Source organism: Stigmatopora argus, chromosome 12 (genome assembly GCF_051989625.1).
Source record: "Stigmatopora argus isolate UIUO_Sarg chromosome 12, RoL_Sarg_1.0, whole genome shotgun sequence".
Classification (NCBI taxonomy): domain Eukaryota; kingdom Metazoa; phylum Chordata; class Actinopteri; order Syngnathiformes; family Syngnathidae; genus Stigmatopora; species Stigmatopora argus.
In genome coordinates, this window is record NC_135398.1 from 17,770,103 (window position 1) to 17,791,594 (window position 21,492).

Sequence of the window (21,492 nt, forward strand, 5' to 3'; positions counted from 1 at the left end):
TATACTAAGAATCTCGATGTGTCTGTTCAGCGAGCTGTCTGGCGTCGTCGCGGGCTAAAAGTATACTAAGACTTTTATTTGTTTAATAAAATAATAAATTAAACACTTTAGCATGTCACATACACACACACACAGTTTACAAGAAATTACAATAATTATACGAATAGTCTCGATGTGTCTGTTCGGGGAGCTGTCTGGCGTCGTCGCTGGCTAAAAGTATACTAAGACTTTTATTTGTTTGATAAAAATGACCATATTAAGTATTTCAACACCTTGCTGTATTGCAAGTTCTCTCACTTAGAAATTGAGAGAATGAAGGTTCGTCTGCACCTCACAGTCAACATGAATCGGACCTCTACCGCTGTCAATGGCAGCCGATGGGTTAAATAATGCTGTGTACTCTGCACCTCACAGTCAACATGAATCGGACGTCTACCGCCGTCAATGGCAGCCGGTGGGTTAAATGAGTGCTGAGTACTCTGCACCTCACAGTCAACATGAATCGGACGTATACCGCTTAGTATATTAATAGTAATTTTTTGTAAACTAGTATAAAATGTGGGATGGGCATGGGCGAGGTAAGTTTGTCTATACACACACGAGAACAGGACGTTTCGTTCTGTCACCCAGGAACGCATAAATTGAAAAACATGTACACACGCCAATAATACGCAACTTATTGATAATTTTGAAATTAGATATTTAGATATTAATGCTCTGACATTGTCAATGCAATGAAAAACTCTCTCATGATTATAATTTTGAGAGCGACAGATTACCTGGTTGATCGCTTTCAACAGTAAACTATCTCTCATGTTTATAATTTTGCGAGCGAGCGAATCTGGCGATGAATTGTCCGCTGACGAAATGTCCGGCGTCGAATTGTCCGTCGATGAAATGTCCGGCGACGAAACGCCCGTTCGATGAAATTTCCGGGGACGAAGTGTCCGTCGACGAAATGTCCGGGTACCAAGAAAACGACGACCACCCGATGATGAGGAACAGTTGGTACAGATACGCCGCACTCAGCCCGCGCCACAACCAATGAGAGTTGTTATGTCTGCCGTAGCACAACCACAGCTATGGGCCAAGCTCCAGAACAAAGAACTCTCCAACCACACCTACATGTATCCTGGGTAATCCGAAAGAATCCTGTCCGGTAAAGTTCGACCGCCTACATACCATGGCCGCGGTGCCATTAGCAGCAACAGTCAATCCCGCAACGTATGTCCGGTGCAACAATTGAACAGACTGTTATCCATCCTGTTTCAAATTCAGTGGACCAGATCCCAAGACCCCTTTAGACCAAGTTCACGTCACCAGGTGCGCCGAGATCAGTCAAGTCCCTTCCCAATCATCGACAGTACTGGACCAAGTATGGTGGCTCTGCGGATGGCAAGTGTATATGATCATCCGCACCAATTCAACTGGCCTGTGTCCCTACATCTGTCTCCGACCAAATGTGTACACATCCAGGCCCGTCTGCGGTTTGGATGATCCAGAAGAGGACTGGGAGAATTTGTTCTGGTCAGATGAAACCAAAATCGAACTTTTTGGTATAAACACAGGTTCTCATGTTTGGAGGAGAGGGAATACTGAATTGCATCTGAAGAACACAATACCCACTGTTAAGAATGGGGTTGGAAACATCATGCATTGGGGCTGTTTTTCTGCATAGGGACCAGAACGACTGATCTGTGTAAAGGAAAGAATGAATGGGCCCATGTATCGAGAGATTTTGAGCGAAAATCTCCTTCCATCAGCAAGGACATTGAAGATGAGACATGGCTGGATCTTTCAGCAGGTACAATGATCCCAAACACACAGCCAGGGCAACAAAGGAGTGGACTCGTAGGAAGCATTTCAAGGCCCAGCCAGTCTCCAGATCTCAACCCCATAGAAAATCTGTGGAGGGAGTTGAAAGTCTGTGTTGCCCAACTACAGCCCCAAAACATCACTGCATGGAGGAAGGGGCCAAAATACCAGCAAGTGTGTGAAAAGACTGAAGAGGTAGAGAAAACGTTTGGCCTCCGTTATTGCCAACAAAGGGAACATAACAAATTATTGAGATTAACTTTTGGTATTAACGAAATACTTATTTTCCACCATGATCTGCAAATAAATTATTTAAGGATCAAACTGTGATATTGTTTTTTTTCTCCCCACATTCTCTCTCTCATGGTTGAGGTTTACCCATGTTGACAATTTAAGGCCTCTCTAATCTTCTCAAGAAGGATAACTTGCACAATTGGCCGTTGATTAAATACTTATGTGCCCCACTGTATCTAATTTTTCAACCATTTATCGCCACTGCTTCTTACCTGTTTACATTTAAGTTCCCCTTGGACAGTGCTTGCTGACAGATGTTTTGAGAAGTTTGATGACTTTAAATAATGTTTCTAAAATGCACAAGACAAACGTCGTCAAAGTGGACGATCGCAAGACTCGAGAACACTTTTTCAGGATGTTTTTTCCACCAAGTTGAAAAGTTTGTTTCTCCCCTGTGCTCTTGCGCTCTTGAAATGGTGGCTGCTTCCTCCTTAGGCACATTTTCATTGAATTCCTCGCATTTTACCGAGCGTTGCATTAACTTCTGCTCCGTTGAGAGTTCGTTTTTGTGCCCCTTGACCAACTCCTCAACATCCTCCTTACTGGGCACAAGCCTACTTGCCTGAGCCCGCGGAATAATTTTGCCCACCGCAGTCTCCGGTTCAGGTTGAGGCTTGACTGTGAGTGCGTCGAAGACACTCGGCCACAGCTCCTTCCAAGCATAAATTAGAGCAGACAACGGCGGTCAAAGAAACATGGAGGGTTGTTGTGGGACAGCCAATGAGAGCCCAGTAGAGTGTAGCAAGGTTCTAAAGCAGGGGTCTCAAACTCAATTTACCTGGGGGCCGCTAGAGGCCAAGTCTGGGTGAGACTGGGCCGCATCAGGATTTCCACAAGAAAAGCGCTGATAAAACATTCCAACGTTATCAAATATCTTTATTTTTTTACAAAAAATAATGAATTAGATAAATTAACTTAAAGATGAATAAAAAAATCAATCAATCAGTAATACAAAAATAAAATAATAATTATGAGAGATATACACTGGCTGCCTAAGTAGAGAAAATGAATTATTTTTATTCCGTTTCAAATGTCTGTATTAACAGCTCTTTAACCTTTAACTTTCTGAACTTGAATGGAACATTGAATATGAAATATTCTGAACACGGCTTCTCTTGCCTACTCCTGCCTATTCCTTGCTGCTAGAGACCTGGCAGCGCTTCTTCTCACATAGCTGAGTCACATTTGGCTTGAGGGAGGAAGCAGTGGAGACCCTCAGTAGAGCTTGAAGATGCTCATCAGTAAGTCTGGACCTGTACTTGGACTTATTGAAGTTCAAGGTGGAGAAGAGCTTCTCACACAAGTATGTGCTCCCAAAAAGGCACATGGTCCGCTTGAACATTCGGGAAAGTTCAGGGAAGCTGGGGGTCAACTCTCTCGAAAATTGCCCAAGCTTGTCTGCTTCTCCACCCACCTCCCTGAACTTGGCTTTGAGTGCAGAGTTGCACTGCAGGTCAATGAGCTCCATTTGAAGCTCAGGAGGGGCATCTTGCACATCAAAGGAGAAGGGGTCCGCAAAAATTTGAAATGTGGCTTTGTGTGTCTTGAAGTCTGCAAATCTGTGATCAAATTCCTCCTGTAGCTTCGAAATGGCCTCAACATACTTCTCACCACTGAATGGTGTGCCTGCATCCACGAGAGCCTTGCATGCTGGGAAATGGCAAAGGTTTGTCTGAGAGAGCTGGGCTTTCCATAACACAAGTTTAGTGCAGAATGCTCTCACGTTGTCATAGGCAGCACTGACAAGTTGCCCCTGGCCTTGTAGCTTCTTGTTCAGTACATTAAGCTCATGTGTGATATCAAAAAGAAAAGCCAAGTCCATGAGTCATTTGGGATCACTTAGCACAGGAACAGCAACCCCGTCTATCTCCATGAAGTCTTTTACTTCTGCTCTCAACTCAAAAAATCTCTTCAACACGTTTCCCCTGCTGAGCCAACGTACCTCAGTGAAGTAGAGCACATCCCCATATTCTGACTCCATTTCCTCTAAAAAAGCACGGAACCTTCTGTGCTTTAAGCCCCTGGATCTGATTTGGTTGACGCATTTCACAACGACAGACATCACATTGTCAAACTTCAGGCATCTGCTGCAAAGGGCCTGCTGATGTATAAAGCAGTTCAGAGCTATGGCCTCCTCCACACCCTCCTCTTCCAGTTTTTTTTTGAACAAGTGCTACCAGTCCATTCTTCCTCCCTGTCATTGATGGGGCTCCATCGGTTGTTATTCCAACAAAGCTCTTCCATGGCAAACCGGCATTCTTAATGGCATCACACAGCTGGTGAAATATTTCCTTCGCGGTGGTCTGGCCATGCATTGGAATTACTGTGAGCAACTCCTCCATTACTTTAAAATTGTCATCAACACCACGGATATATATTGCGAGCTGGGCAGTGTCTGTGATGTCTGTGGTCTCATCAAGAGCCACTAAATATACACTGAAACATAGTGCTTTCTCACACAGTTGATCATAAATGTCACTTGACAGGTGAGAAATGCGCTCTGCCACGGTGTTGGCAGAAAGGCTGATGTGGTTGAACAGACTTTTCTTTTCTGGACAGACAATATGTGCAGCCTGTAATATGCACTTTTTGATAAATTCACCTTCTGTGAATGGCTTTCCTGCTTTAGCAATCAACTCACAAACGGCGTAGCTAGCTTCGACTGCTGCATTACTGTCTTTGGTAGCCTTCTTGAAGAAATCCTGTTGCCTCAGAAGACATGTTTTAAGACTGGCAACCTGGTTGGCTCTCTCATCTCCCTGGTATTTTTCGTACTCCTCAGCATGTCTCGTAGTATAATGACGTTTCAAATTGTATTCCTTGTGCACCGCAACTTTTTCAGTGCAAATGAGACACGTCGGAGTTCCCCTGTGTTCAACAAAGAAATATTGCACGCCCCACTTTTCTTGAAACTGTCTGTGCTCATCAACGATCTTTCTCTTCACGCCAGGCTTTGAAAGAGACATCTCTGGGGCTCTGTAATATGTTTTTCCACTTGGAATGAGTCTCGGGTTGATCTTTCACGTTCAGTCGCGCGGGTTTGTGGAGCATGCGCACTTTCGCTCTCCGTTTCTCCGTTTCGCTCGCGAAGATGGCTACACTGACACAGGCTGGATCACGGATCATAGCGCCTCATTCAGTTGTATGCTGAGAGCAGCGGAGGAGTGTGCGGAGTGATCGGCTTCACGGCTTCTCCTCCGCACAGCTGATTGGAGGAATGAATGAGTGAGTGAGCGAGACACTGGACAGCCCGGCCGATGTCCCGCCCTCCAGAGCCGTATACCTCACCGTGATTGGTTCATTCAGCTCCGAACACAACAAGTGTCATTCATATCAATCTTACGGGCCGCACGAACATTAATCTTTCATATTAAGACGGGGGCCACAAATTATCGTCCTGAGGGCCGCAGTTGGCCCGCGGGCCGCGAGTTTGAGACCCCTGTTCTAAAGTGAGAATTAATGCATCCGCGACAATATTTTCAAAATAAAATAATGGCTTAGGAAGTGCATTTACTTTTTGGGGGGATTTCGTACCTTTGATCTTTTTCGTATCTCGGGGATTCCATTTGCATAAAAAAGCTTTCGTAACTTGAGAATTTCATACCGAGAGGCATTCGTAAGTAGAGGTATGACTGTGTTGGCATTGATTGAAAAAATACACTGTCGATTAACTGAGTCAGTCAGAGTACCTCGGTTCTGACCACAATGCTTTCCAGAAACCTGGAGAAGTGACTTGTTTGAAGTCTAAATCTATTTTTTTCCATTACAACTAATGGAAAAATAAATAATGCCTTCTAAGCCTAAAAATAGGCTTGATAAAGAATGTTTTGGACAGTCTTATGCACGATAAAAAGCATGCCGCCTGTTAGCTAATCGGACTCTGTGTGTTGTTTTTTCTGGGTTTTGTTGGGGACGTACGAGTTCTGGATTTTTTTTCAAAATCAGACGCAAAAAAAAACCTTGAACTTTTCATTCGAACTATGATCCATTCAAAGTCTGGACGTTTGAAAAACGAGGCTCCACTGTAATTTTAGAAGAAAATTGTTAGGGATATTAGTCTTACATTATTATATATTTGCTTGCAATGAAGAAAATGCTTCGCTTACAACATCTAAAATGCCTGCTTGCAACGAAGTAAATGCTTTGCTCCTTAATTAGACTAAACAAAAGGGAAGGCGAATCCACTTGGATTGCTGGAATGTGGAGAAGATCCTTCGGTTGCACATGACCTTCATTTGTTTTGACTATTTGACGTCATTTGACTTTCCCACCCTTCCCTTGAGAGTTGAGACGTCCATTGTAACTAGGGTCCTTTAAGTTAATAAACAAGAAAAGAGGCGTGTGACGCCAGAACGAACCAGAGACGAGCGTGACCGGACGTTTGGTCGAAAGACCTTTGGTCGACCAGACGTTTTAGAACGCGGGCCGTCGACCGGACGTTTGGTCGCCGGGTTCGGTCGCTGTCAAATTATGAGATTGAGACGTTTACTGTTGAAAGCGAGCAACCAGGTAATCTCTTGCTCTCAAAATTATTATCATGAGAGAGAGTCCGTTCTACCAAACGTCCGGTCGACGCCCCATCCGTTCTACCAAACGTCCGGTCGACCAAACGTCCGGGGACCAAACGTCCGGGGACCAAACGTCCGGGGACCAAACGTCCGGGGACCAAACGTCTTTCGACGAAACGTGCGAGTGCCGGAGACGAGACCTCAACAGTTCAATTTTTCCTTGCAAGATTTAAATCCAGAATATTGTCTTTTCTCTTTATTTGTGCGTGCATTGGGAATGCCTATAGGGGAACTTATCAAAAATGGACCATTCTCACTGTGGAACAACAGAACAACAGACCCAAAATGTTATTTATTTGAAGGAAAATATCAAAGAACAAGATAGTTGTACTAAGTTCATTTTTTCACAGTTTAATGTCTCTGTTATGTTCAAGCCCAGAAAAGCTATGGATTGGTCTGTTTTTTCTTTATTTGTGAATTTGATGCTACCTGTGCTATCTATGGAGTTGAGGTGATCTGTAAGAAGTTGTGTATGTCCTGTTTTGCGTGAGCTCGTTCCTCGATTCCTGTGTTTTCCCTAGTCCAGTTTGGTTTTGAGATTTGTTCCCTAAGTCTAAGTTTTCTAAGGTCCTGCCTAAGTTATTAAAGTTTTGGTATGAGCATTATATCCCTCGTCCTCGCCTGCTTCCCCTCGATTGGGGAAGCAGACTATTCCTTGTTACCTCGCCTGGACGTCTCCCCAAAGACGTAACAACTATTGTGAAATGATTCTGATCTTATTAACAACAGATGAGACCATCTGGTGCACGTGCCTGAAAGTATGTACTCAGAATGCCCTGCCTGTTTTCGAGACGGTAATACAAAGGGCAGTTGACCATCAAACTTATTGGGAAAGTGAAAGTTCTTGAGCTAGGATCCCACGTGAATTCCAGTTTCTGGGAAACATTTCCTATTAAAGACTTTGGCTATTTTAATCAACTCCAGATGTTGTGCGTCCTGACTGTTCGTGTGTTCACCACTATACACTATAATAAATCCTGTCACAAGCGAAGGTCGGGAGTCCAAAATAAATCTGCTGATGTGCCAGTGAGCTCCGTTGTCTTTCTTTAATAGTCCATGTCAAATGTAGGCATATCTTATTTCTCGATTGTTAGCAGTATTCCTATAATATTGTGCATCAAAATACACAGGAAATTCTGTATTCGAAAAAAATATTTTCTTACTTGTTATGTGGCAGGCGTGAACACATGGCTCTCAGGTCCTCTGTGGGAACAAAAACAGGAGGACATGAGACATACCGTATTTCACCTATAAAACACACCGTTTGATAGGGCACAGTCTCATTTGGGGGTATTTCTTCTTCAGAAAAGGTGCTAGCATGACACTAGGCTAGCGTATATTATGCTAGCCGCTAGCGTACCTATGTTAAGCTAGCGTGTGTTATGCTAGCTACTAGCGTGTTTTTTCAAAGACAGCACAAGCAAAACTAAGTTTGATAATGCTTTATTGAGGTAAAAAGGTACACTCTGATATAAAGTTTGGCGTTCAACATGCTAGGCTCCACTGTTAGTCAGAGTTGTCTACAGACGCTCCCCTACTTACGAACATTCGAGTTACGAACAACGGTACATACAAACATGTCTGCAAATTGTGTTTATGTCGAAAAATGTTAGTAAGTTCAATTTTGTATTGCGCGCCTTTTTCCGAGTAGTGGTTCTTTCCGCCGCTAATACCGACGCCTGGCGCTGTGAGAGCTCAGCTCACCCAGCATCCACCTTCCTCTGCCCAGTTCGTTGCATTGCAGAAGTGCGTGAACGTATCTCCAGTGCGCAAAGAACCTTTTTCATTTGTACAGGGGAGTCATCACAGCCTTTGTTGACTGGTGTAGGCAAAACCACCTCTACATCAACACCAGTAAGACAAAGGAAATGGTCATCGATTTTCGGAGGAATCCTCAACAGACCACTCAGGTGAACATCCAGGGTACAGACATTGAAATCGTGGAGAATTTTAAGTACCTGGGTGTTCACCTCAACAACAAACTAGATTGGTCCACAAACACAGATGCCCTGTACAAAAGGGGCCAGAGCCGCCTCTACCTACTGAGGAGTCTACGGTCCTTTGGAGTGTGCAGGACACTGCTGAGGACTTTCTACGACACTGTGGTGGCATCTACAGTGTTTTATGCAGTGCTTTGTTGGGGATGCGGGAGCACGGAGAGGGACAGGAACAGGCTGAATAAGCTGGTCAGGAGGGCCAGCTCTGTTCTGGGCTGTCCTCTGGACTCTGTGGAGGAAGTGGGAGAGCGGAGGATGCTGACCAGGATGATGTCCATCATGGGCAGCACCTCCCACCCCCTGCATGAGTCTGTGGAGTCCCTCCGAAGCTCCTTTAGCAATAGACTGCGGCACTCTCATTGCAGGAAGGAGCGCTTCCGCAGATCCTTCCTCCCATCAGCTGTCAGGCTCTTTAACAAAAAAATGGCTGTGTGTTAAGACCTACCGTATGCATGCATGTACATTTATGTGTATGTATGTATGTATATATGTGCTAAGCAACACGCTTATTTAATTACATATTTATTCATGTATTTATTTCTTGACCTACGTATTACCTATCTATTTATGTCTAAAATGCCTTTCCTATTCCTGCATCCTCACCCTCTTGCCACTGGAACAACGAAATTTCCCGAATACGGGATGAATAAAGTTATCCAATCCAATCATTAAATATCTCGTGCATCCATTATTCAATATGGTTGGTGAAAAGTGAAAGGCTTCTATTGAGGGAGGTGCAAGGAAGAGGCAAGCCATTTCATTTGAAATGAGTGGCAATAATAACGAAACTTGATGCGCGTGAGAAAGTGGTGAGCGTTGCTGAATACAACTTGAATCGTTCGACCTTCAGTACCATTTATAAACATAAAGATTGAGCAGCAGGACCCAAATATTGAACGTTGCACAGTTTGCAAATCAATTGAATGATGCCATACAGTGCTACCGCATCATTTATGATTAAAAAAAGAAAACTGCAATCGTCATTAGATAGCTTCTTTCGGCCAGTTTCTAGTAAATCTATCTCTCTCTCTCTAATGTATGTATACAGTACTGTATGTATTCTCCATTTTATTAAATGTTTTTTTAGTCCAAACCAATGTGTGTTACTTATAAAAGCCTTAAACATACAAATGCACTTATATAAACCTTCAATATACTTATATAGGCCTTAAACATAAATTACAATACAAAATATTGCACTGAGCAACTTACGAACAAATTCAACTTATGAACAATTGCTCGGAACCTAACTCGTTCGTAAGTAGGGGAGCGTCTGTATTCCAGGAACTTGATTCCAGCTTTGGCGAAACCTCGAACAAGAGTGCTGGCCGACACTTGAGCCCAGTCATCCTCCATCCATTGTAACTTGCGACATGCATCACTCCCAATCCTTTGATTCTCCTTGCTGTAATATCGGCATCGACAATTTCTTCCAAATTGTCACGTAATTAGTGCGACGCTGCCTGCCCGATCTACTATGTTGGCCATTTGTTAGCAAAGCTGTTAAATTGTGTTCGATCCATGGTTTCAGTCCATTTTTCAAGCATTCACACCCGCATTGTGTTGTCATTCACGCCAGGCATTTCCTCATTAGCTCTGATATGCTGTTTCTTTAAGTATTAAGAGTGTTTTTGAGGGTTAAAAGTGCTGCGAGCACACAGAAGTCAAATGCCTTGCCACTGGGATGTTTTTAATGGATTTACCGTAAGGCTTGTAATGCGCGAGGAGGCTATTTTTAGGGTGAACGTCCGCTGGGTTGATCACAATAAGTAGCGTGCCGGCGAGAAATAAAACCAGTCACTCAAGCGTTCAGGGCAATACAAAAATTGAATTTAGTGCGCAGACAAGTCGCACTGACCATTTTAGAGGATTTTTTTAAACTTTTAGGTGCGCCCTATAGGTGTGAAAATCCGGTAGTTTGAATGAAGAAAATAGCAATTTAATTCTCAAGGCCCGTTTACAAGACTCTGAGAGCAAGTCGCAGCTAATGTGTTGTGTAATACAGTAATACCTTGACATACAAGTGCCCCGAATTACGAGGAATTTGAGATAAAATTCCGAGCAAATATTTACCTTGCTATCAAGACAAATTTTGAGATGAGAGCATTCGGGACAGCAGCGAGAGGCTGTTTATGATTTCTTTCTTGCTCCATCTCCCTCGTGCAAAGATCTCTACGAGCACTGGGAACTGGGCGGAGCGTTGCATTTTTTCCGTGTTATTTTTTGCGTTAGTCAGTGCAGAATTAAAGGAAACACAATGGGTCCAAAGCAAGCCGGTGCAATGCAGGGTAGTGGGAAGAAAAGGCGTATGATGACAATCGATAATAAGCACGAAATAATGGAAAAACATGAGTAGTGTGCGCATTTAGCTGGAAAACCAACTCCAGAGAGGAGAATGCCAAAGAGGTCTGGAGGAGACGGAGTGGGCCAATAAACTAAATCAGTTCTTTAACATATTCAGTTCTACCCCCACTCCCCTGAACCACCAGACCAGAAGCACCTCTCCCCTCTCTTTCTCCTCCTCCTCTCCCTCCCCTCATCCACCACTCACACATCATCCCACTCCCCCACCGGTCTCTGCATTACTGTCGATCAGGTAATAAGACAGCTTAAGAAGATCGAGGCAAGGAAGGCTGGTGTCTGGACCGGTGTCCAGACGGCCTCAGCTCCAGACTACTGAGAGACTGTGTGGATCAGCTTGGCAAATTGATTCTGCATATTTTCAACCTCAGCCTCAGTCTGCAGAAGGTCCCCACCTTGTGGAAAACTTCCTGTCTGGTCCCAGTTCCAAAGACTGCGAACCCCAGGGAGCCCAACCACTTCAGGCCGGTAGCATTAACCTCTCACCTGATCAAGATAATGGAATCATCCTGAATCACCTCAGCCCCCTGGTGAATGCAGAGATGGACCCTCTGCAGTTTGCCTATCGTCCAAGCATTGGTGTGTAAGATGCTACCACCTACCTGATGCACAGGTCTCTTTCAAACCTGGAGAACACGGTGAAAATTATTTTTTTGACCTCTCAGTGCGTCAAAACCATTCAGCCAGTCCTACTGAGAGGGAAACTGGAAAAGGTTGGAGTAAGAAACCACCTGGCTACATGGATCATGAACTTCCTCACTGACAGACCAGAATATGTGAGACTTCAGGACTGTACGTCTGATGTGGCAGTTTGCAGCACGGGTACCCCACAAGGCATGGTGCTCTCCCTACTTCTATTCTCCCTCTACACATCAGACTTCAAACATAATACAGACACCTGGCAGCTCCAGAAGTTCTCTGACGACACCGCTATTGTTGGACGAGTGATGGACGGGAACGACCTGGAGTACAGGGGAGTGATCACAGCCTTTGTTGACTGGTGTAGGCAAAACCACCCCTACATCAACACCAGTAAGACAAAGGAAATGGTAATCGATTTTCGGAGGAATCCTCATTAGACCACTCAGGTGAACATTCAGGGTACAGACATTGAAATCATGGAGAATTTTAAGTACCTGGGTGTTCACCTCAACAACAAACTAGACTGGTGCACAAACATACATCCCCTGTATAAAAGGGGCCAGAGCCGCCTCTACCTACTGAGGAGACTACGGTCCTTTGGAGTGTGAAGGACACTAATGAGGACCTTTTACGACACTGTGGTAGCATCTACAGTGTTTTATGCAGTGGCCTGTTGGGGATGCGGGAGCACGGAGAGGGACAGGTACAGGCTGAATAAGCGGGTCAGGAGGGCCAGCTCTGTTCTGGACTGTCATTTGGACTCTGTGGAGGAAGTGGGAGAGAGGAGGATGCTACAAGAACGAAGCGCTTCCGCAGATCTTTCCTACCATCAGCTGTCAGGCTCTCTAACAAAACAAACGGCTGAATGTTAAGACCTACCGTATGTATCGTGACCGTACGTGACAATAATAGTATAAAATGTGTTTTTCAATTTATGTGTTCCTGGGTGACAGAACGAAACGTCCTGTTCTCGCGTGTGTATAGACAAACTTGCCTCACCCGTGCCTATCCCACATTTTATACTATTATTGTTATGTCCCAACACCTCTGTTAAAGTGGTTAGATCAGAACTTCCACGTAATCCTCTGATAGTGAATTATATTATTTTTAACCCTTATAGAGCACTCATTTAACCCATCAGCTGCCATTGACGGCGGTAGACGTCTGATTCATGTTGACTGAGAGGTGCAGAGTACTCAGCACTCATTTAACCCATTGGCTGCCATTGACGGCGGTAGACGTCTGATTCATGTTGACTGAGGTGCAGACGAACCTTCATTCTCTCAATTTCTAAGTGAGAGAACTTGCAGTACAGCAAGGTGTTGAAATACTTTATATGGTCATTTTTATCAAACAAATAAAAGTCTTTGTATACTTTTAGCCCACGACAACGCCAGACAGCTCGCCGAATAGACACATTGAGACTATTAGTATATTAATTGTAATTTCTTGTAAACTGTGTGTATATGTGACATGCTTAAGTGTTTAATTTGTTATTTCATTAAATAAATAAAAGCCTTAGTATACTTTTAGCCCGCGACGACGCCAGACAGCTCGCCGAACAGACACATCGAGACTATTAGTATATTACTTGTAATTTCTTGTAATAATGACAATGTTGGGAAAATTGACAATAATAGTATAAAATGTGGGATGGGCACGGGCGAGGCAAGTTTGTCTATACAAACACGAGAACAGGACGTTTCGTTCTGTCACCCAGGAACACATAAATTGAAAAACATGTACACACGCCAATAATACGCAACTTATTGATAATTTTGATATTAGATACAGTGGTACCTCGACATACGATCGTAATCCGTTCCGAGACTGAGATCGTATGACGAGCTTTTCGTAACTCGAGCGGACGTTTCCCATTGAAATGAATTGAAAACAAATTAATTTGTTCCAACCCTCTGAAAAAACACCAAAAACAGGATATTGGATAAGAAAAATATGTTATATTTCTTCTAATTCGCCATATATTGACAAAGTAATAAATAACGAGTGGTTTAATAGTAATGAAATGTGTTTAATAGAAGTAAAATTAGACGCATTTCGCGGAGGGGAGACAGCGGCATACACGGAGGCGGAGGAGTTCAGGGGGCTTTATCCACGGCACTCGTAAACGAACAAACAAATCTAAATTAACTTGGATAACTATATACAGACACTCAACGTTTAATGTAACTTCACACAAAACTGAATTCTAATTTTGTTTTAATCTTTTTGACCTTAGTTCTACGGGTTGACACCACCCGGACGCTCCCCGAAGTCTTCAAAACGAACGCATCAAGAGTTGTTTGTTTTTGCCTCCCCTTCAAAATATTTCGAAAATGACGCGCACAAATGTCATAACAATATGCGTAATCCAAGCTTTAGAATTAGCGCGCCACATAACTTGTAGGTTTTCTTTCTTGATGTTGTGTCTCTTGAAGGCGCGCGGGTTCTCCGCATTGTACACCAGTAGCAGCTTAATTTTACAGTCACCGCTGGCATTGGCACACAACGCTAGCGTTAAGCGGTCCTTCATAGGTTTGTGCCCCGGTAATGCCTTCTCCTCTGCCACGGTGAATGTCCGCCTGGGCATCTTTTTCCAAAAAAGACCAGTTTCATCGCAGTTGAAAACTTGCTGGAGGATGTAACTTTCCTGGGTGATAATCAAGGCAAATGTCTTGATAAATTCCACCACGGCTTTCGAATTGGAACTTGCCGCTTCCCCGTGTCGGATTACCGAGTGTATTCCAGATCTTTTTTTAAATTTTTCGAACCAGCCATGACTCGCTTTAAAGGGTTCTGAAGTTGTTGAAGGCTCTCCTTTCGTTGTTATCAAATCCATGTAAATTCCGCTGGCTTTTTCACATATGGTTGACTCGGTCACGCTATCTCCTGCTAATTGTTTTTCTTTTATCCACAATAAAAGAAGGTTCTCCATCTCGTCGTGAATGTCACTGCGCCGGTGGGAAATTATAGTTTGTCCCTTGGAAGGCCTGTTCTCCTTAATTGCGTCCTTCTGCTTAAGGATGGTGGCTATAATTGACGGATTCCTCTCGTATTGCCGAGCGAGCTCGGTAACACGTACCCCACTCTTATATTTTTCAATTATTTTGCGTTTCATGTCCATTGTCAAAGGTCGCCTTTTCTTTGCAAAACTCCGATCTGCCGATCCATAGTATTGTTTACCTGGTATGTAAATATAGACCAACATGGGGGGAAAAAAACGGGTGGTGAAATGCAAAGTCCGCCCAGTGCTCGTAGATATATTTTATACACGAAAGAGATGCAAAAAAGACAGTGCCATGGCCACCTGGCTTGGTCGCATCACAAAATTTTGATCGTATCTCGGGCGAATTATTCGATCGAAATTTCCGTCGTAACACGAGCATGTTGTATGACGAGCTGTTGTACACGAGGTACCACTGTATTTAGATATTAATGCTCTGACATTGTCAATGCAATGACAAACTCTCTCTCATGATTATAATTTTGAGAGTGAGAGATTACCTGGTTGATCGCTTTCAACAGTAAACTCTCTCTCTCTCATGATTATAATTTTGAGAGCGAGCGAATCCGGGAGCGAGCGAATCTGGCGGCGAATTGTCCGTCGACGAATTGTCCGTCGACAAATTGTCCGTCGACAAATTGTCCGTCGACAAATTGTCCGTCGACAAATTGTCCGTCGACAAATTGTCCGTCGACAAATTGTCCGTCGACGATATGTCCGGCGACGAAATGTCCGGCAACGAAATGTCTGTTCGACAAACTGTCCAGCGACGAAACCTCCGTTTGATGAAACGTCCGGGGACGAAGTGTCCGTCGACGAAATGTCCGGGTACCGTATGTGTATATATATATATATATATATATATGTATGTATATGTATATATATACATATACAGATATAGGTGTTATATATATATATATATATATATATATATATATATATATATATATATATATATATATATATATATATATATATATATATATATATATATATATATATATATAATTATTTCAGCAACACGTTAATTTATTTATATATTTATTCATGTATTTATGTATTTATTATCTCACTTATTACCTATCTATTTATGTCTAAAATGCCTTTCCTGTGTCTGCATTCTCACCCTCTTGCTACTGTGACAATGAAATTTCCCGAATACAGGATGAATAAAGTTATCCAATCCAATCCAATCCAATCCAATCCAATCCAATCCAATCCAATCCAATCCAATCCAATCCAATCCAATCCAATCCAATCCAATCCAGCCATATTGCTTCTAATGTCAAAATATCTCAATTCTTTCGATGGTTCATATTTTTCCAATAGTTGTCACTTTCGAACAAGAAATAGAACAAGAAAAAAAATATATATTAGCAAGTTAGCTTAGCGTTTCGATGTTCTTTGATAGCGCTCATCTACCCAGATACTCCAGTCAGAGTGAGACGAAGGAACACAGATGATTCTTCAGCTTCTTTTATATCAATTTCAAGTAATTGACAATGTCGAGCAGTCTTCTTTGACAACACATTCCAGTCAACTTTGATGAACACTGAATCAAACTCCACGGGAAACGTGCGCATTGCTCTCTACTTAAGACTACAACTGAAACTACAACTATAGGACCCCAAACTGTCCGCCTAGGTGCCTGAACAAAAAGGATATAAACTGTTTTTTAATGAAAACAATGGAAAACATAGGAAACGTAGAACAATCAAAGTGGCATTTTGTTTTATTTCAAAATCAAGGCTACTCGCACCTGGCCAGTCAAAGCATGTTTAACTAGGTTTATACATCTACGCCCTAGGTAAGATGGCTGCCCTTGACCTAGGTAAGATGTCTGTGCCCCGAGCGAGCAGTGACAGTCATTTTTTTTGTCGAACAAAACCGGCTTATATGCGAGTAAATACAGCACGTCAGCAGGCAATGTACCCAGACAGTTACACTGACAGCGTCATACAGCGACAAAAAATGGTTGGAAAATGGGATTTTGGTTGGACGGTCAAACTCCGCCGATGGATAGCTACCTAGATTGGGATGGTGCTGGTGTTCGGTGTTGTTGTTGGTGTTGGATACATCAGACAATAGCGGTGTTGTGTTCTTTGAGTCCAAACATAAAACCGCTAAGCTGCACTTTCCAATTGGCCACCAGAAAGGTTGAAAAACAATGTCAGTTCTATGAAGTGGAGAGGCCAGGCCACCTGAACTGAAGCGGATGTTTTCAAGTATGCTTGTATATCAGCTGCAGCGTGTTAAAATGCAATCTTATGGAGAGTTTCAGCAAAAGTACTTCCATTTGGATTTTTTTTAACATTTATTACTTGAAGCAATTCTTTTACAGACAAATTCTCTTTTTTCATATAGTTTTCAAGTGAAAAATAGACACACCTCTTGAACACAGCAAAGCTCCACTGGCCATGGCAACCTGCAGGGCCTGAGCCAGCCTGTCGAGAGCTAGCTGCGTTAGCACAAGTATGTCAGTGGTTGATGTGTGCCCATGTTTGTCGGACTGGTCCAATTGCCGGGAAAGATCTGAAGTCAGCGAGGCCAACGAATCCATTTGGAGGAGTGCCAGGCGACCGAAAATGCCTTTATCGTTCAGAACGTTTGGCAAAAGCATGAACACCTAAGAATACATATAAGGATAATAACTAGGACTGCAAGCAGTACTGAACATGCCATATACACAAATCTACACACATTATAAACAAAGACATGGAAGGGATTTATTTTCTTAAATACCTGTGCATGAACAGCAGACTTATTGAAATAATTCTTAAAACATTTTAAACCACTCATTTAGGAAATCTCTCTGCATAATTAAGAAGAAAAAAACATTTAAGTCGCATTTTGGGGGAAAATGTATTTAATGAAATCCAACAGTAAAAACATACGTCATCGTGAAAGGCAATTTAAAATTAAAATAGAATAGCAGACCAACAACAAGAATAACGTACCTGGTAATGTCAGTCACGATGTAACATATTAAGAGTTATTTAGATAACTAGCAGAAAGAACACGCTAACAAGTTTACCAAAATATAAGTTTCACTCCAAATGATTAAAGCCATTGAAATCTTCATCCTCGGTTTCACTTTCAAACAACTCCCCTGTGAAATATGAATTGTATTCTTATATTTAATCTTGCACCCTTCTGCACTCTTATGAATTTGGTAACTAGAATAGAATTTTTACTGACACCTACAGGTCAAGGCCTGTCATCACTTTGTATATAACCCACCCCTTTCGTGTTCCCGCCTAAAGTTTGTCTCCGCCTAACTTCTATTAAATACCATCACCGACCGAGCGGACGGCGTATCTGGATGGGGGACCTCGACGTGGAAGCTAGCTCTGTCCGTCCGCTCGCCCCCTTCTTAGGAAGGGTGGGGGCTAGCCAAGGGGGCTAGCCAAGAACAAAGGAAGCGGAACGGGCAGCGGCCATTTTGAGAGCGGTCGAGATGGGGCCTCCTTTCCAGATAACCTCCATTCGGCCGGGAGTCAAAACTACCACGTGTTTTGCTGCTTCCTCTGTATGAAGATTATTGTCGAGGCAACCCAGCTTTGACATCCCCCAACTCGGAAGGTAGACGATGCGTCGCTTCGTCAGACTCATTGTCAGTCGCAGTTCCAATTATTCCAGCCTTTCTGAATCCCTACAGGATGGTTTTGGTTGTCACTGAAGCCCATGCTTTTGTCGATCCATTCAATGACTTCCAGGAAAGTTGCATGCCATATTCTCCCGGTTGCCGTGAAGCTGTGCTCTCCCTGCATTATCCACTGCTCCCACAGGTTACGCAAGTCTGCCTTAAAGCTCCTATTCACGGAGATATCAAGTGGCTGGATAATCCAAACTTCCTTTCTGCTGCTCGGTTGCCGTTTTCCCATAAGTCATAAGGATACGGAAGTCCATATATGGATTTTTCGAGCCATTCTAGCCAGTCATACGGATTTATGTAGTCTTAGGTTGACAGGTATATAATAATGATATAATGTGTTAATAATTTTACACAAATCGCACCTGAGTATAAGTCGCACCCACGGCCAAACAAACCTGCGACTTATACTCTGAAAAATACGGTAGATATATATATTATCAATCAATCAAGCAGTTGAGCTGTCAAGCAGTCTATATATCTATATATGGCAACGCGCTCGTAACATAACAAACAAATTTAAATGAACTTGGATTACGATGCAGACACACTGAAAAATAAGTTTAATCTAACCTTACACTAAACTTAATTCTAATTTAGTTTTAACATTTTATACCTTTCTCCCGGGTTGGCTCTATTTTCCCCGCCTCCACCCTGACTTTCAGATGAAACCTATCGAGGATTGTTTGCTTTTGTCTTCCCTTCAAAATATTCCCAAAACAATCCACACAAATGTCCTCACAATAGGATAACGCACGACCACTTGCCAACGAGTAGTATATATAACTGTCATATTACCGATTGCCTCGCCATTCGCAATGACCAACGGGGAAAAAAACACTGTTAAAATGCAACACTCCGCCCAGTGCTCGCAGAGACATTACAACTTGCCAACATGCCCCCGCCATCCACAAGCTTCTGGCAAGCTTCTCGTTGAATCTTTGACCACTCCTCTTGACAGAATTGGTGCAGTTCAGTTAAATTTGATGGCTTTCTGACATGGACTTGTTTCTTCAGCATTGTCCACAAGTTCTCAATGGGATTTAAGTCAGGGCTTTGGGAAGGTCATTCGAAAACCTTAATTCTAGCCTGATTTAGCCATTCCATTACCACTTTTGATGTGTGTTTGGGGTCATTGTCCTGTTGGAACACCTAACTGCGCCCAAGACCCAATCTTCAGGCTGACGACTTGAGGTTATCTTGAAAAATTAGAAGGTAATCCTCCTTCTTCATTATCCCATTTACTCTCTGTAAAACACCAGTTCCATTGGCAGCAAAACAGCCCCACAGCATAATACTACCACCACCATGCTTGACGGTAGGCATGGTGTACTTGGGGTTAAAGGCCTCACCTTTTCTCCTCCAAACATATTGCTGGGCATTGTGGCCAAACAGCTCGATTTTTGTTTCCTCTGACCACAGAACTTTCCTCCAGAAGGTCTTATCTTTGTCCATGTGATCAGCAGCAAATTCAGTCGAGCCTTAAGGTGCCGCTTTTGGAGCAAGGGCTTCCTTCTTGCATGGCATCCTCTCAGTCCATGGAGATGCAAAACACGCTTGGCTGTGGACACTGACACCTATGTTCCAGCAGCTTCTAATTCTTTGCAGATCTGCTTTTTGGTGATTCTCGGTTGAATCTTCACCCTCCTGATCAATTTTCTCTCAGCAGCAGGTGATAGCTTGCGTTTTCTTCCTGATCTTAGCAGTGACTAAACAGTGCCATGTACTTTATACTTACCAACAATTGATTTGATCCCTTTTTCTGTTAACCCATAATAAAGTCATAAAATAACTAAACTTCATGAATGTTTTGTGACAAAGAAGTATCTGTTTCAATCACTCTATCAGAGAAAAATCAGAGTTGTAAAAATAACTGGAAACTCAAGAGCGCCATGAGATTATGTTCTTCACAAGTGTATGTAAACTTTTGACCACAACTGTGTGTGTGTGTGTGTGTGTGTATATATGTATATGTGTATGTGTATGTGTGTGTATGTGTGTATGTATGTGTGTATGTGTGTGTGTATACGTGTATGCGTGTATACGTGCATACGTGTATACGTGCATACGTGCATGCGTGCATGCGTATATGTGTGTGTGTATATATATATATATATATATATATATATATATATATATATATATATAAGTTAACACAATGCATTTTTGACATGTTTACTTTACCCTTCAAATCAAAGGGCTCATATAATATATATATATGCCGCACAACCATAAAGATACTGACCTGAAGGATACTCAAATGAAGTGCTGAGAAAAGATCTGCCACGTCATTCTCATGCTCTGAACTGCGGTGGAGAGATGCCAGCTTTTTGTCCCTTCTGTAGCCTAGTGGGGCTTTGACACACCAGTGCACCAGCCCACCTAGAGGTGTAACATCGAGCGAGCTGATTGCCTGGCCTGACAGAGGAGTATTATGGAAGGTAACCAGGAGAAGATGAGGGTCATTTTGGATCCACGACACAATCATCTGGAGGAGCTCTAGGGGAGGAATGAGCTCGTCTGACGGACAAAAAAAGAGTATATTGTTAATTTGTCTTAACACTCTTAAATGAAGATGTATGAACGAATCAGACCTCAAGTGTTGGCAATTCATTGGGTGCCAATAGTGAGATATTAAAAAAGAAAAAAGAAGACAGGCTGATAATTTTCTTATGAAGGATGACAGATGTAGGTTGTTTTTCGAGATTGCCTGATATATAGTTGATATAAAAGGATCACTACTCTGCTCAGTTTTGGTGATGTCTGTTAATTGTGATTTTGCACTTTTGGCACCAAAAAGAATTATCATATAAAAAAAACTAACTTCAAATAGAAACATTTAGTATATGAGTGTTTTAATTGCCTTCCATAATCAACAAGCTTTTGAAAAAAGTCTATCAGCCTCAAATATCATTGGCTATAGATATTAGTAATTGGTTGGTCTTTTTTCTCCCCCCCCAAAAAACCCAAATCCTAAAATGGATACGTTGGCCGCGCTGACTTCTGATCTCTCCCGGCAACTGAACCAGGTCGACGAACACGCGCACATGTCAACCGTTGACATACATATGCAACCACAGCTAGCTCTCGACAGGCTGGCTCAGGCCCTGCAGGTTGCCATGGCCAATGGAGCTTTGCCAGCCAATCGCATCAGCTGGA

The 21,492-nt window shown here is 42.8% G+C and overlaps 1 protein-coding gene across 6 annotated transcripts in view; it reads right to left on the bottom strand.

Moving 5' to 3' along the window:
* The window catches only part of ints15 (integrator complex subunit 15), a 58,613-nt gene that overhangs the window by 31,514 nt on the left and 5,607 nt on the right, over positions 1 to 21,492 (bottom strand). For all 6 annotated transcript variants that reach the window (XM_077614674.1, XM_077614671.1, XM_077614672.1 and 3 more), the window contains exons 5-7: positions 20,579 to 20,853; positions 17,070 to 17,307; positions 7,841 to 7,880 (exon numbers count right to left, since the gene is read on the bottom strand). In XM_077614674.1, the coding sequence (XP_077470800.1) occupies positions 7,841 to 7,880; positions 17,070 to 17,307; positions 20,579 to 20,853 (553 nt within the window). The remainder of the gene's footprint in view (positions 1 to 7,840; positions 7,881 to 17,069; positions 17,308 to 20,578; positions 20,854 to 21,492) is intronic.